Source organism: Cyprinodon variegatus, unplaced genomic scaffold (genome assembly GCF_000732505.1).
Source record: "Cyprinodon variegatus isolate N-32 unplaced genomic scaffold, C_variegatus-1.0 Scaffold567, whole genome shotgun sequence".
In the NCBI taxonomy this organism is placed as follows: Eukaryota; Metazoa; Chordata; class Actinopteri; order Cyprinodontiformes; family Cyprinodontidae; genus Cyprinodon; species Cyprinodon variegatus.
Window position 1 is genome coordinate 110,733 of NW_015151020.1, and position 15,842 is coordinate 126,574.

The 15,842-nt window shown below is 37.3% G+C and overlaps 1 protein-coding gene across 2 annotated transcripts in view; it reads right to left on the reverse strand.

Moving 5' to 3' along the window:
• Nucleotides 1-15,842, reverse strand: part of LOC107095723 (protein unc-13 homolog B-like) — a 213,717-nt gene that overhangs the window by 58,759 nt on the left and 139,116 nt on the right. For both annotated transcript variants that reach the window (XM_015391972.1, XM_015391973.1), the window contains 4 exons: nt 8,105-8,246; nt 5,784-5,953; nt 5,054-5,169; nt 2,068-2,231 (listed from right to left, as the gene is read on the reverse strand). In XM_015391972.1, the coding sequence (XP_015247458.1) occupies nt 2,068-2,231; nt 5,054-5,169; nt 5,784-5,953; nt 8,105-8,246 (592 nt within the window). The remainder of the gene's footprint in view (nt 1-2,067; nt 2,232-5,053; nt 5,170-5,783; nt 5,954-8,104; nt 8,247-15,842) is intronic.

Genomic DNA, 15,842 nt, shown 5'->3' on the forward strand with positions numbered 1-15,842 from the left:
CAGCCACACTATCTATATTCTGATTAAGAACAGGGCTGACCGCACTGACGCGACTCAGGGATTATGTAACACGCAGCGTCGTTCGCAGTGCCCTAGTGCCTGTAAATTTAATGGTCCAATTAAGGTAATTTAAAAAATCAGGACATTTCCTCACTTTCTAAAAAAAACCCGGGACGCCCGGGACAGGACGTGAAATACGGATATGTCCCGGGAAATACGGATATGTCCCGGGAAATACCGACGTTTGGTCACCCTAGGGTATAAGGTATAAGAGGGGGGGAGAGGCAAAGGACCACAGGTCGTATTTGGAACCCAGGTCGAGGACTCCACCTCATTACAAGGGTCATGTGTGCTAACCAATGCGCCACCGAAGCACACCCAAAAGATATTTAATGAAGTGAGAGTCAATTGCTCGGAAGAACATCTCTAGTTGTTTGGGCTGACTGGTTTAAGATAATAGAAAGGCAGCAGCCAAATAACCTATCTTTATAATCATGGATTAAAGAAAACCACCTCTGAACACACAGCAGTTAGCATAAGCGCATAAGAACAAAAAATATGAGGTACAATTCACAAAAATTACAGTACACAATGCTGGCTTAGAAAAACATGGCTTCTCCAATGCGTCTCAACATTAGACATTAGGAACAGAAATGGCTTTAAACAGCATTAAAGGGTCCATCAAACCTTTTTTAATAGTTATGATTTGCCGCTGCAACTCCTCACAGGTTAACAAACGCTATTAAAAACTTCAACCATCTCAACATGCTTCTTTAAACATCATAGTGAGTTCATTATTATTCCAACTCATCTACAGTCACCAGAACTATGGGATGAGGTGTAAAAGTAAAGTCCAAGCACAGATGGTAGCCAGAAAAATCTCTGCAAACTGGTCAATGATATCATTACAAAATAGACTGAAATCTGTGCAGAATGTTGTTGAAACTAAGGCATGCAGAGTTGTATCTTAACTAATAACATTTACTTAAGTCGTTTACTCAAGTCATATTTAAAATAACGCTATTCCTACTTTGGTAATGTTTCTGGCTACTATGTCCACTGGGAGCTAAGCAGAGATTAAGTAATATATAGTAAATAGTAGGTATTGTCAGTGGAAGTAATTTACCGACTCAAAAAATATTATGTTTATTTTAGTCTTTCACATAAAATTTTTCTAACAAAATCTTTTCTAAACATTAAATCAGACAATATGATCCAATAATTACTTAGTACTTTAGAAACCTTTTTACAAAATACATTTTTAATCTCACTTGAGTAATTTTTTGGATGACTCATTTTCACTTTTACTTGGGTAAAACAAATGTTTAAATAGTGCCACCTCTGACGGCATGAAGAATTATAGCAATTCTGAAATTTGAAGAGGCCCCAACTGGTACTATCATGGTGCGCATAATAAAGTGTTCAGCACTGCTATCAAATGTATGATCCTGTTTGATGTATCAGTATGTAGAAGTTAGGATGTTAAATTTAACAACCTAAGTATGAGCAAAAAAAAAACCCTTATTTTAGTTAAAAATCTCAGCTTCTCATTTCAGACTAACAATGTTCGAAGTTCAATTTTCCAAATGAGTCTCCTCTTTCCTGTGATCTTTTAATTAAACGTCTGTATTACAATCCCAGATTTGATTCAGCAGCAGCAGTGTTCTTTTTTCTACAGCCTCTTTTCCACTGGGGTAAAAGTCTGGTCATTTTCTGCTTGGCCCTAAATTATCTAATTTTAGTATTATTGATGAAATTCTATTGGCTTACATTTGTTTTGTGTGGTTATATAAGCTCACAAAGTCTTTTTCTCCATCCGATCACACATTGGGGAAAACTTGCAGGTGGCAGGTCATATATTCTCATTACATGAGATAAACTGATTTGCATTCTGTTTATAGTTCATAAAAACCTTGCTGACCCCTCATACACACAGCGCCAAACAATGCTGCTCAGAGGCAGAGTAATATGAAGCACTTCCTGATTTAATTCACCCACAATTAGCTAAAATCCCCGCCCAATAGGTGAATTTCATCCAGAGCAAACTTATTCAGCAGCTGAGCTCACGTCATGGCTTGGTAGATGGACTCCACGCCGTAACGCATGGCGAACTCGTCGACAATTTCCTGCTGAACTTCATCAAAGTAGACCTTCCAGGCATCGTCTCCTTGAGCTGTCGGGATCTTCACCATTCCGCCTCCCTCGACATCGGTTGAGAAGTGAAACATGTTCTGAATGCAGAAAGATAATAAAAAAAAGATGAAGAAAAACCTAAGAATTAGAGTTAAACCTGGCAGCATACATAAAGGGAGCTACATACTGTGATGTACTATGGAAATCTTTGGAAAGGCCACCTTACTGCGCTGAAGTGATTCACTTTTCTAGCATATCTATTTACTTTTTAATTTAGAAAAACACATTTAATCTGGTTGCTTTGATTAAGTAATAAAAGTAGCTTTGATGATTCATTTTTTTTTAGTTAGCAGAAACAATCTCTTTATTTCTACATATTTCTCTTAACTTGACCTTCAAGTGGACAGTACATTTTGTTCTGAGTATTTTATTTTTGTCTTAATTTAGTTTATCTACATTACAGGAATTAACTGCAAAAAGTAATCTTAGAGAAGAATAAAATTTACAGCCCAGTCCATGAGGACTTGTTTAAGTTTATTCCAAGACACAGCAGTTTGAACCCATAGTCAGTGGCGCAAAAAGTGGGTATGCAGTGTATGTGACGCATAGGGGCGCTACACTGGAGGGGCCCCTCTACAAATTTTTTTATAATAACTATATTCATTCATTGAGTTTTTTCAATAGATATCATTCAAGAAATATACCCAGCAAGCCAACTACTGAAGGGTTACAAGGCTCTAGAAAACTTACATTTCCTCATTCAAGAGAACCTTGGTATTTCCACATTTGAAAGTAGCCCTTGGAGTATTTTAACCATGCCTCTGACAGTTGCAACTGCAGAAAGATCATTTAGCAAGCTGAAGCTCATCAAGACATACTTTCATAAATGTTAAAACTCTGACATGGAGTCCAGGCTGTTAAGATTTCATATTTCCGTTACAGAGAATGTTGATGATGTGTTCACATCCACCTCAAAAATATGTAGTTGTGCCCCTACCCGTAGTACATTTTAGTGAATTAGGTGCAGAAATTTGGCTGCTTCACCAGGACAGTGATTCCTAACACCACAAACCTGATGACTCAATCTTTTGAAAGGATTTTTCCAAATCTCTAAACTTGGTTGAAATTCATGCATGCACAGAGAGATTTAAATCTCTAAAAAGAGCCAGGACCTCCTTGCTACCACAAAAAGCTGTTATCAGCTTTGCAATTACCGGTAAGCAGCCTCACTTAGATCAAACTAGAAAAAATTCAGTTTAAATTATTACTATGAGCCTAAAAACAACATCCTTCTGTCTGAGACTGCAAATTTATTCTTTCAATAAAAGCATCATTGTTGGAAAATGTGCTAAAATTAGAAGGTTAATATGAGCTCTTAATATAATACACTGTGAATTCAAAAAAGGCTGTTTTTATGTTTCTTTAAACCAAATAGCTTCCATTTCAAATTGCACATCATGCCATTGGTAAACAAAGCTCTGCTTGGGAGTGAAGGGCTGCTGCAGACTGAGAGAATCTATTTCAAAAGATGATCAGATGTCACAGAACCAGAGAATCTATCGCAGGGCAACACAGAGACAAAAACACACAGTCACACCTCAGGAAAATTTAGAGAAATCAATGAACCTAACAGTCATGTTTTTGGACTGTGGGAGGCCCTTGAGAAAACCCATGCATGCTCAGGAAGAACATGCAAACTCCATTCAGAAAGAGCCCAAGTCGGAAATCTCACCCAGAACCTTCTTGCTGCAAGGCAGCAGTGCTACCCACTCTTCCACTGAGCAGCCCACATAACCACTCCATTGTACTACTATAAGTGTATTAGCTCACTATGAAAAGGACTACATGTGCTTACATACATAAAAAGCATACATGACTAAATGTTTATCCTGGAGCAAATGTCAAATCATGTAACTAGTCTGCTGTACAATATTTGGTGCTTTAAGTTTCAATTCCATTACAATATTCATGTATTAGGTTTTGTTGCAGTGATGAAATTATAAAAAAAAAAAAACAACAATAAACAAATCATATTTTTGGTCTTATTTTTATTTTTAGGATTTGGGGAAAAAAATGAAAGAAAGTTCACATCCCTGCATCAGAGCGCTACCTGTTCGATCTGTGGACGGTTATCCATGTTTGCAACAAAACTAGCAGCAGTAGTGGAGTTAAGTTTTGCAATATACTTCTTAAATCTGTCTTTGCGCTCCTCTTATTTATGAAGAAGTTCTGCAATCACACTTTTGTCTCACACCCATTTTGCGGTCTGCAAATTTAGCAAGCCTTCCCTGGAAATCCCTTTCCAAATGACACTTTTTATATCTTGACAACTTCTCATTATAAAGCAAACATGCAGGCAATCCTTCTGAATTAGTAATAAGAGCAAATGATTCAGTCTATTCTTCTTTGAATCCTCTGTTCTCAGCAGCTATCTTTCTTTTTTCCCTCTAGGATCTATGGCCCGAAACACATCTGTTGGTTTGTCCATAAAAGCCACCTGCCTGGAACCGCACCGCGCTGAAATGTGTGTTACAGGCTATGACGCAAATCTTAGTTGAGAGAAATTTTCAAGTTTAATGTTTAAAATTATTTTTATATAATTTTTTTATAATAACTAATTATTATACAAATTTTAACAGCATGGAAAAACAAAATTAGTGTTTGTTTGACCCACTGCATACCATATTAAAACAAGCAAACAAAAAAAAAAATCCATATATTTTCATACATTTTTGAACAGTTCTAAGGGGGGCAATAAAGAGCCGCATGTGGCTCTGGAGCCGCGGGTTGCCGGCCCCTGGTCTTAACAAAGTGGTAAAGCCAAAGTGAAAACCGTCTGGCATATTTCCTTAAAAAAAATTAGCGATGAATTCAAATGGATGCTTTAAATTAAGTTATTAACATCCCTAATAGTTCTTACCTCATGAAGGCATGTGTACTGCACATGGTATGGAGCAACCTTCTCCTCTCCTTCGATCTCTACACTGATCTGAAGACGGATGGCACCAGACACTGCCGACTTGTCAGTTCTCTTCTCTGCAATGAAAACGTACAGAAACACAAACACACACAGTTAATCTAAAGCCATGCATCACTCAGAGCCATCTGAGAAAGAAATCTGCATCTAATTTGACAGCCGGAGAGAGCAGCTTCTCCACCTGCTTTACTAGTGAGTAATGTAAACAAGCAGAAACAGTTCCAATGCAACAAAAAACCAAAGTTCAGAGTTATTTTATTAATTTTGAATTATGGCTGTCAGTAGACAACATTTTTGCCAACTTTGTTGCTTTTATCATACTTAATAAATAAATGTGGTTTGAATTTGTTTGATCAAATTTGACCTCACTTTTTAATAAAAATATATCATTGTATGTTTTTATTCCCTGATTAAAGTTAATGTGAATTATTAGGTCTTTGCAGGAGCTGACTTGCTGAGTAATTAGTAAAGGAAATTGACAGGTGAGTGAATAATATAAAACAACTTAAAAAAAAAAAAATTCTTTTTTGTTTTTTTTTTATCCTTAGTCTTTAATACATCCTCTTAAGGTTGTGGATTGACAGTGTTGTTAGCCTTTGATTCAAACTTTGACTATTTTTTGTAGTTGTTTCCAATAGTTTTACTAATGCATAAATTTTTCAGTTCTACATACCTAAGTTGTACCAAACGTCCATCTCTCCACTCAGTGTTCGGACCTCAATGATGGTCTGACCCAGGAAGTCATCAGACTCTCTCTTTAGTCGCTGCTTCACCCGTGACTTGATGTCATCGTCCTCATCCCACACTCTGAGTTTGATCCGGTCTGATGAATTGTGGCACTCGCTGCAAGGGCAGAAGATACAGTAAGATCAAGAGAGGATATGTTTGTTAAACAGTCATTGCATTTCTGTAGTTAGCTGGTACAGCAGATAAAACAAATGTTTTGGTTTTAAGACTCTATACACCCTGGACAGATCACCAGTTCATTGCAGGGTAATACAGAGACAAAGAATCATGCACACACAGTCATGCTTTTGGACTGTGGGATGAAGCTGTGGTACCTGGAGAGAACCCATGCATGCAAAGGGGGGAAAATACTAACTCAGTGTAGAATGAACCTGCGCCAGGAATATAACCCAGGACCTTCTTGCTGTAAAGGAACAGTGCGATGTACAAATTGTGCCATCGTTCAGCCCTGGTAATTATGTATGAAACTTTATTAGAAGTTGCATTCAGAGAAAAACACATGGAATGGACTTGGAGACAGAAATGGAAGTTAGAAAGGGAGAGGGGAAAATAATTATTGGGAAGAAAGAGACATTTACACAGAGACAGAGAGAAAGAGAAATCAAAAACAAAACACAGAAAATACAAAATAACTTCTAGAAGTCTGCTTCCTACCATGTAGGAAACAAGAGGAAAGACAAGAAAAAAAAAACACAACACGCCAACCACGAAAAAACAGGGACTATTTCATGGAAATGCAATGAATAATTTATACAAACATCGAAAGAGAAACCTATCAAGATTACGTAATGTGAATCAGAGCTGTATATTTTTCCACTATAGACGCAATGGTGAAGCGGACAACAAGAAAGGACAGAGCAGACTGTACTTCCTAAGGAAGCCTAGGTCCTAGAAGAGTATGATGTCTTCTACCATCATTTACTGAGGTACCAGCCCAAGAACAACTGACTTAAAGAAGCTCAACAAGCTAATAAAGAAGGCAGACTCTGTTCTGAGAACTCCTCTAGAACCTCTGGAGAGGATTTTCCAAAAAAGAATTCTCCACCAAGTAAAGCATAAGCAGACAAATGCAGCATCTTCAGAAGATTTTTAAACAACAACAATGTATTTTTTTAGTCAGAGGCTTCTCCAGATCTGAAGTTGTCAAGACAAAACGATACAGAAGATTCTTTCTGCATACAGTGATCAACACTAATAACAACTCTTTTAAAAACAGTTCTCATGAGTTAATTCAACATGTAATTTCCATGTGGGCTTGATTAAATATTGGTGAATTAAATTGAAATGACTCCTTTTGAAAGTACAGGAATGTATTAAGACTGACTGTATATCCATAAACATGTAGAACGTCTGAAGTGTATGCGCATGAGTGTGCTTGTGTATAAGGTTTATAAGGATCCTTCAGCGGAAAGTTGTGCTCAATAGTTGGTGTGAGAAGCCCCAGAACTGCCCCACACTCGACCCCAGAGGGCACCTGAACATTTGGACACCTTTAATCAGGCAAGGCACCCTGTCTGTAGTGCAAAGCGAGAGCATGGTGCAGCCTCGCACTTTCATTTCTATATGTGCAGTTTAACATAACCATAGTATTTTAGAGTGGAAGACTTCAACAGGGGATCTGCGACCCCTAGGGGGTCCATGGAGGTACTGCATGGGGGTCGCGAAAGTTTTGGTTGATTAGCCTTTTTATTTAATATAGAGTCATGTGTGACATAAACACAGTGACTCGGGTTCATGCCAGCTGACCAAATCTACGTTGTTATAGTATTAATGTGAAGTTTTATTAACAGCGCATACATTCACCTGAGAACTGATGATCTCTGTGTGTTACAGACCCCGGTTGCGTGCACTGAAGTGTATATGACAATTAAGTAGTGGATCTCAATCTATTTACTTTTTTTTTTATTGTATTTTAAATAGTTCTATAGTCTCATAGGTCTTTTGTCCAAAAAATACCAAAAATCTTTTCATAGCAGCCTCTGTTCAAAATCACTTCCAGCGGCCCTGTCTGTGGATGGATCTGTGTTCCATTAAAAGGTGTTTTAAAACCAAGGTAGCAGGATAATCTTTACTTAACCCACACAGCTATGAGAGAGGTTTGAACCAAATGATATCACCTACGTGGGTTTGGAGTGTGATAGATTTTAAGTAAGATCATACAGGCAGAAATATTTTTTCTGCAGGTTTTCACTGTTACTTTAGAGAGATTTTGCAGCATAACCATGAGGTTAAAAAAAAAGAACTTACAAGCTGAACTTTTCCTCCCAAACTGGGTTCAGGTTTCCATAAATGGTCTTTGTTCTCTTCTTGGTCTTTCCCACCTGGATGGTGACATATGGATCACTGGAGCCGGTCCTGTCCTTGGCCTGAAGACCCTGTGCACTAACCACTGAGGGCATTAAAAAAATACAAACGCACACATTGAGTGAGTTTGACTGTAAAAATTGCATAAGAAAAACAAACACCTACTCTCTAACATCATCATCCTTCCTTGTCTCATTCACACACACATCAAAACGCAAGATATCACCCACACAGTTATGCAAAGACTCGTAACACAGTTTTTCATGACTCAGAGCCAGATGCCGGGGAGCAGCCTTAAACTAAAGTCACCCAGTACAACGAGTCGGCGAGAAAACCTTCACGGAAACATGGCGCTTTGAAGTGAGTGACAAAGCAGAAAGGCCATTTGTTTAATCACCGTGCATTATAAAAAATGTGAAAAAACAAACAAACTTTGCTTTCATTTCAAGTTACATAAAGGCACGTAAAATCTGTTAAAATTCTCCCAAATCCTTTTGTCTAAGAAACATAGTTAGTCTTGCAAAAATAAAATGATATCACTTTAACTTGTTTTTATTTTATTGCGACTTACCCCCACACTCCAGGCATGACCTTTGTAAGTTATGCGACAGTCAAACCGAACTAAACTAAACAAAGATGTGTTTTCAGTTGTTTTCGGTAATGTTTAGATATAGAAATCAGAAGTAAGACAGACAGCCACAAAACTTCTTGATCCAAAAAGGGAAAATAGGTTGCTGTTTTTAAATAAAAAAAAAATGGATTAAACATGATTAGTGATGGTTATTAAAATAAATTCTCAAACTCACTTTGCAAAAAGAAACACATTGTATAGCGTGATGTCTTTAAGCCTAATTTCCGTTGAGTATTTCCAATAAAAGAGATTTAGTACAGAAATATTAATGAAAGGTAGGTTATTTAATGCTTTAACATTATCTTCAAGAGTTTTTTTATATAAATTAGCCTCAATGAATTTCATTAATAAGGCTTTGAATACATTCACCCTCTGTCAAATGCTTTTAGAAACACCCTTTGTTCTAAAACTAAAGCTGATTTTAAGGTTATAAAGTTAAGTTTTCAGCATATACTTGTCTGATTCAGACTGGTTTGAAAAAATCTGCTAACATCAATTTTGAAGCCTTGCCTTGGATTTTTAGTCAAATTGAGCTGTGCTAACTTCCAAAAACATTTTCCTTAAACCTTCACTAAGTAACTTTTCAACCTTCAAAAAATATTTTGTTATTATACTTCCATTTACAAGTAGTTGATTGACACCTCTGTCGTGGCCAGATAGGGTCTGTATCGCTTTCACCTAAGCAACACTAAGCAACCCTTTGAGAAGGATGGCAGTAACTCTCTGACACAACTACAAATGTGCAGACTGCTTTATTGCATACATCACTTCCCCCTTTCCCATTTATTTATAAAGACAAAAATCAATGTGATTAGATTGTATGTTTGTGCAAATTGTGCATGGTCGATATTGAGGCAATGTGGCACCTTCCTGCTGGGATCTCTACATGTGTTTGCTGTGAAATTATCAAACATAACATTATATGCTGGGTTGGGTTGGGTGGGGGTGAATGCAGAACTATGGTACAAAACCAAGGGGTTAAAAATTTTTTCTTTTCAACGTCATCATATGACATTGTTTCACCACAATTACATTAGAGATACCTCATCACTATTCATCTATTTTCCATTGGGAACAGTAATGTAGTTCAATCCAATTGCAGGATATTGGAAGATCAGGATTTTACAATGCTATGCACTGGTTCTCATTGGAAATGCTGTCTTTCTTCAGGCAAAACAATACAGCTTTTCTCCACTTGGGGGATCTAAAATTGACCAAAGCTGAAAGTTCTTCAAAGCTTCTTTAAAGTATGGTTCTATAGCCTATTAACTACTAGCAGCGGCCCTGTCCCTTCTGTAAAGCAACATCTCCACCAACATATTTCACTCTGGGATATTCACCACCACATATGCGGCAGCGACAGTTATCCACATTTCATCCTTAAAGATTTTAATATTTTCAAGACTGAATCAAACATGCTCCATTGTTAAGTAAATCCACAATCCTTCTGCAGACCAGATGTTGTGTTTTAATAAATTCCAAATTTTTTGATTTCCATGGGATCTTCTCTTGGTTATCTAAGGTACACTGACCTATGGTTATTGATAACATCACATCAATATCAAAGAGAATTCAGCATCAATTTTGAAGAAAGTCAGTGATCATTTGGTGGAGATTAAAAATATATCCTGTCAGTTAACCATCAAGCTCAACCACTTTGACACATGGGATTTTTAGGACTCATTTAATTATTTAAGTGTGTTTGAAAAATGTGTACTTTTATTTTGTAGATGCATTTTAATCTTAGATCATAAAGTCAGCTCTGAAGAGGTTTGGGTAAGCATGTTATTATGTGCTTGAGCCTTCATAATCAAAGAAATCACGTGACCATGAATTCATTTCAGCAGACCAGCAGGTTATCCCTGCTCATCTCTGTTGATTGGAGAGACAACCTGTGATGGCTGCCATGGCAACACCGCTGCCACTAAAAGCTGTGTGGTGTGTCTGGTCGCTTTGGTAACAGCAGTCGCCTTGTTGCCGTGGGTGAACATGAGTTTGGGGTTTCATAAAGACGTGGGAAAGGTAAACATCCCTTGATGCTTCTATCTGGAGAAACCTGACTTGCTCAGTAACACATAGTTTCATAATCACAGCCACAGGTCTTTATAAAGGAGTCAGATGTCCCAGCAACACGCTCTGATTCAATGGAACTGTTTTGCTTCCTCTGACTTTTTAATAAACAGTTTTAGATTGTGCCACATTGTATAATGATACCTAAATATATCATTATCTAAGGGGACCCAATGTATTGCCTTGATTTTTTTTGTTAGACAATCTTCCTACAATGTTTGAGAAACCTAAACAAACTATATTTAACTAAAGATGGGAACTAATCCGAAATGGAGTGCTACGATTCATGGTGTTGACTTATAATCCCCAACAGGAGAGAAGCAACACTTTCCACATGGAATATGAATGAAATTTAGAGAAGTGATTAAGAAAATCAAGTCATCTCATGAGCCCTGTTATACTTCGCAGTAAAAAGGAAAGTAAGCATTTAACTGATCAAAGCACACTGATGAATTTGTTCGTTTTCTAAAATTACTTTAAGTGCTTTGAATTTGTTTCAATATTTGCCTCAAGGCATTTACCTAAGAATTAATTCATAGACAATATTGATGACAAATATTTTATAGTAGCTTCTGACATACTCCACTGGTGTTTGGGTTTTCTTATGAGTTTTAATCTTTCCATTTTTTGAGTGTCCTGTTCTAATGTTCTTGCCATATCTTGCTAATTTCTCTATTCTCTCCACTGTTTCTGAGAGGCTGTCAGATTACGTAATTTGTTTGTGCTTAGTTTCTTACTAAATTCTGGCGTTCTTTGCAAATTCCATTTTTTAGTTAGATTTCTTTTAGACATTTCCCACTTATTTAGTAGTTTTTTTGTGTCTCAGATTAGTACGATCAATGTTATTTAGACTGTCTTCTTCAAGCTCTTTGCTTAGTTTTCAAATAAAGCCCAAGACACACATTTGCATCCCATCATTCATGCTTTGATCCATTTTTTTCAGTGCCTGCATAGATGGTCCCTTTGCAGACCACTGGACAGTAAACTTATATCTGCAGCTGCTGCTTGAAAAAGCTGAGAGATGATCCCAGTTTCACTTTCTTTTCTCTACTTCCATTCTCCTACAGTGGGTAAATACACGGTTAATGTTTTATAGATTATGTGTGTCCAGGTTTGCCCAGCCTACCATACAAAGAAAAACTTTTTTGCCGTGTGTTTCTAGCCGAACTTGTGGGGACCAATCTTACTTATTTAGTTTCTATTTACCAAAACTAGATTAAATTTAGTTCAGAAATACTTTAATAATCCGAAAAAGGAAATGAAATGTTGCAGTATACATTTAAAAAAACAAACATATTTTGTTGGTGTTGATAGCTGTAAGCAGGAAGGTTCTTCTGTAGCTGTCTGTCTTGCACCAGATCTGGAGAAGCCTCTGACTGAAGACACTATCTTGTTGTTCAACAATCTTCTGAAGAGGATGCTCACTGTTGTCCATAATTTTCTACACTCTTCGGAAATTCTTCTTTGTTAAATAATCTCCAGAGGTTCTAGAGGAGTTCCTAGAAAGGAGCTGGCCTTCTTAGTTAGATAGTTGAGCTTTTTTAGGTGATTTGCTCTATGCTGTTACCAAAGCAGATGATTGAAGAAGAGATCACACTCTCCACAGCAGACTTATAGAAGATATGTAGCATCTTGCTGGAAACACTGAAGGAGCTAAGCTTCCTTGGGAAATACAGTTGGCTCGCTTCCTTCTTGTAGATGGCTTCACAGTTATGTCCCCAGTCTAGTTTGTTGTCTAGGTGAATACCAAGGTATTTATACTCCTCCATTACTTCCAGTTCTTCTCCCATCAGGTTAATAGGATTCAACTTGTTCCCGTATCTTCTGAAGTCAACCATTATCTGATGCAGCCTACTTTCCATATGTGCTGCTGTGCAGGATTTCAGGCAGGCTGGCTACTACAACAGGCGGCAGGATTAGGATCTTTAAAAGTTTTCCTCCAGCACATGTAGTATTTTACAACCGGCTTGTTGTTTAAGGTGAGTAATTAAGGTTTGAGAAACTGTGAGGTCAACGCCTTGTAAAGTAACCTTAAAGGGGCATAGTCTTGTTATATGACTCAAATGCACATCCCATTAGCTCATTCTGGATTCATACACAGTTTCTCTTAAAAATTACTTGATCATGCTGGCAAATGTGTTATTTCTGTGTTTCACACTTTGTTTTTGTTAAATTTGCTTGTAAATAAAGCCTCTCAGTGTGTAATCACCATAAAAACACCCCATGAACAGAGAGGACATTGTGCGTGTGGATAATTGGTAAACAAACCTAGATCATGGAGGTGAGTGAGTGTATAAATTCTGGTGGAGTTGCAAAAAGAAGAGGAGGTCCAAAAGTGTGAAAAAGCACAAAAAAGATTTTAATCATAGAGGGAAAAGACTGAAAAAATGCTTGAAATACATCATGAACATTAGTGTTCACTGAGGCATGAGCCACAGCTGCCAAAGGATTCTAATGCTTCTGCAAAGTGTAGATTGCTGCAAGATTACAAGTCCTTACTAATATTGGTTCCAAGAATAGAAATGCTATGTTAAGTTTTAGTCTAAATTTTGCAAGTTTGAATAAATTGAATGATTTATTGATAGATTCAAATAAACAGAGCTTGAGGGGGAGATTTATTTTCCAGCTACTGGAATCCAGAAGGCTATTTAAGATCAGATTAAATTCTGGTCTCATCAATAACATGCTTATGTTTTTTTAGTAAATGTATGTTTAATTTGTTTTTATTCTAATTAAAAGGAATTGTCCATTGACTTATTTATTTCATTGCAATATATCCTTGATGCCTTTTCCCTTTTTGCATTTGGTAAGAACAGGATTTTTCTTTTCCCTCGATGTTCTGTTAAGAGAGACTGAGGTGAATTTACTAGAACTTAGAATTATTGTGCATTTGGGTTGGCCTTTGACCACTCTGAGCTGCCACTTAATTTATTAAGCAGCTACTTCAATTGTCGTCATCCGGTTTTGACAGTCCTGTGGTTATGCTGAGGGGGACATTTCTGCTTATGTCTGCTCAGTGCTAAAACTCGTTTTAGGCTTAAAAAAAGTTGTAAATACCATCAAGATGGATGACTGGTCAAGATTAACTTTTTTAGTCATGATCAAATGATTTTTGGTCTTTTTTGTAGGGCCAGAAAACATGACTGTGCACCTTTATATTTCTGTTAGATTAATTCAGAACTTCTTTTTAAAGCACTGAGTCACTTGTTATTTATGAAAAAATGATATTAAATTTGCATTTGAAATTATTTCACAGTTGAACACTACATTGCTACACTTTACGAAAGTGTTTGTTCACAAATGTTTGTCACAAACACAAAGAATGGGTCATTTTCAAGAGCTCAGGAGCAGGGTCCAAAAAGGGTCCATAAAGACATGGATGGGAGAGTCTGGTGTGGATGAAGCTGACTGGCCAGCAGTCCTGACCTCCAACTGATTTATGCATTTTATGACATATATTTTGCCCTCCACACTTGAGGGATTGCATCACAATGACCCCCGGCTGTCTGCCACTTTGGGAACCCCTGAAGTAGAGGATGTATGTGAGGATGTGGGTCTGACTCCTGGGTATGGAGGAGCAGGTTGGGCGGGAAAACCCCTCAGATATCCATTCAGATTGCAGGGGAGGTGTGGGAGGTCGCTGAGCTGCTGATCGGAGGAGCAAATCACCTTCTAGATGAACTAAAGCAGAGACTGAGAGCCAGGCATTCTCGTCCAACATCAGTGTGCGACCTCACAAATGCGCTTCTGGAAGAATGGTCAAAAATTCCCATAAACACACTCCTAAACCTTGTGGACAGCCTTCCCAGAAGAGCTGAAGCTGTTCTACCTGTAAAGGGTGGACCGACATCATATTGAACTAGGGCTGCAACTAACGATTATGTTGCAAATCACTTCATCTGGGGTTTATTTTTTCCATTAATTGATTAATTATCAAACGAAAACCTTTCCACTTGAGGAGTTCCAGATTTTTTAAATCTTAAATGCAAAATGTTTAAAGATTTTTCTACAATTTTGTTATTACCATTGCTCTAAGTGACAGGCCTGTTTTACAGTCTTTATACTCCAGTCAACGATTAATCAATTACTAAATCAGTTGACGATTATTTTAATAATTGATTTATCACGATTAATACGATTAATTGATTCAGCCCTATGTTGAACCCCCATGGATTAGGAATGGGACGCCACTTAAGCCCATATGTGAGTTACGACAGGTGAGCGAATACTTTTTGTAAAATAGTATATCTGAAACCCTTTAGATTAGTGGTTTGATACTCAAGTCTCCATGAACTACAGTTCATGAGGACTGTCTCTGCTTAAACAAACTAAACCTGGGGAAAAACTGACAAATCAAACAAACGTGACCTTATGCATTAACAGAACTCTTTGCAGAGCTCTGAAAAGCCAAATTACACTAAGGTAGTTTTGCCATTTGACTCATGAGTGTATAGGAAGGGGAAAGGAGAAGTAAATTCAGTAGGATGAAGGTCAATGACCTTCAAGGCATGGAGTTTAAGATCACTACATTGATTGAAACACCTTAGGTTGCACAATAATAAAAATCTTTTCAAACTTTTAATAAGCATAACAGAAGGAGGTTAATGCAAGTTCGAATTTTGAGGAAATGCACTTTTCTTACGATTATTTTTCCAAGTTGACCGTTAAAAGTGTTAAAATAGGAATAGATTGCTAATTATTAATATATTCAGCCATGATAGACTTTTATAATTTTCACATCCACACAGATGAAAGGACCCATAAAGGCAACAGAAGCCTACTGCGTCAAAAGGGAGTCTTGTGTTCAATCATTTGACTGACTTCACACAGAGATATGAGTGCTATCAATACCCACAGGGTATGAAGCAGCAAATCCTGTTGCCACATGCCCTTGTGGATCCGAACTGAACATGTAGACACCATAAAGAAACAAATAACAGCTCAATCTTTTCATTGGTGGTAATATATTTGCTTTTCTAA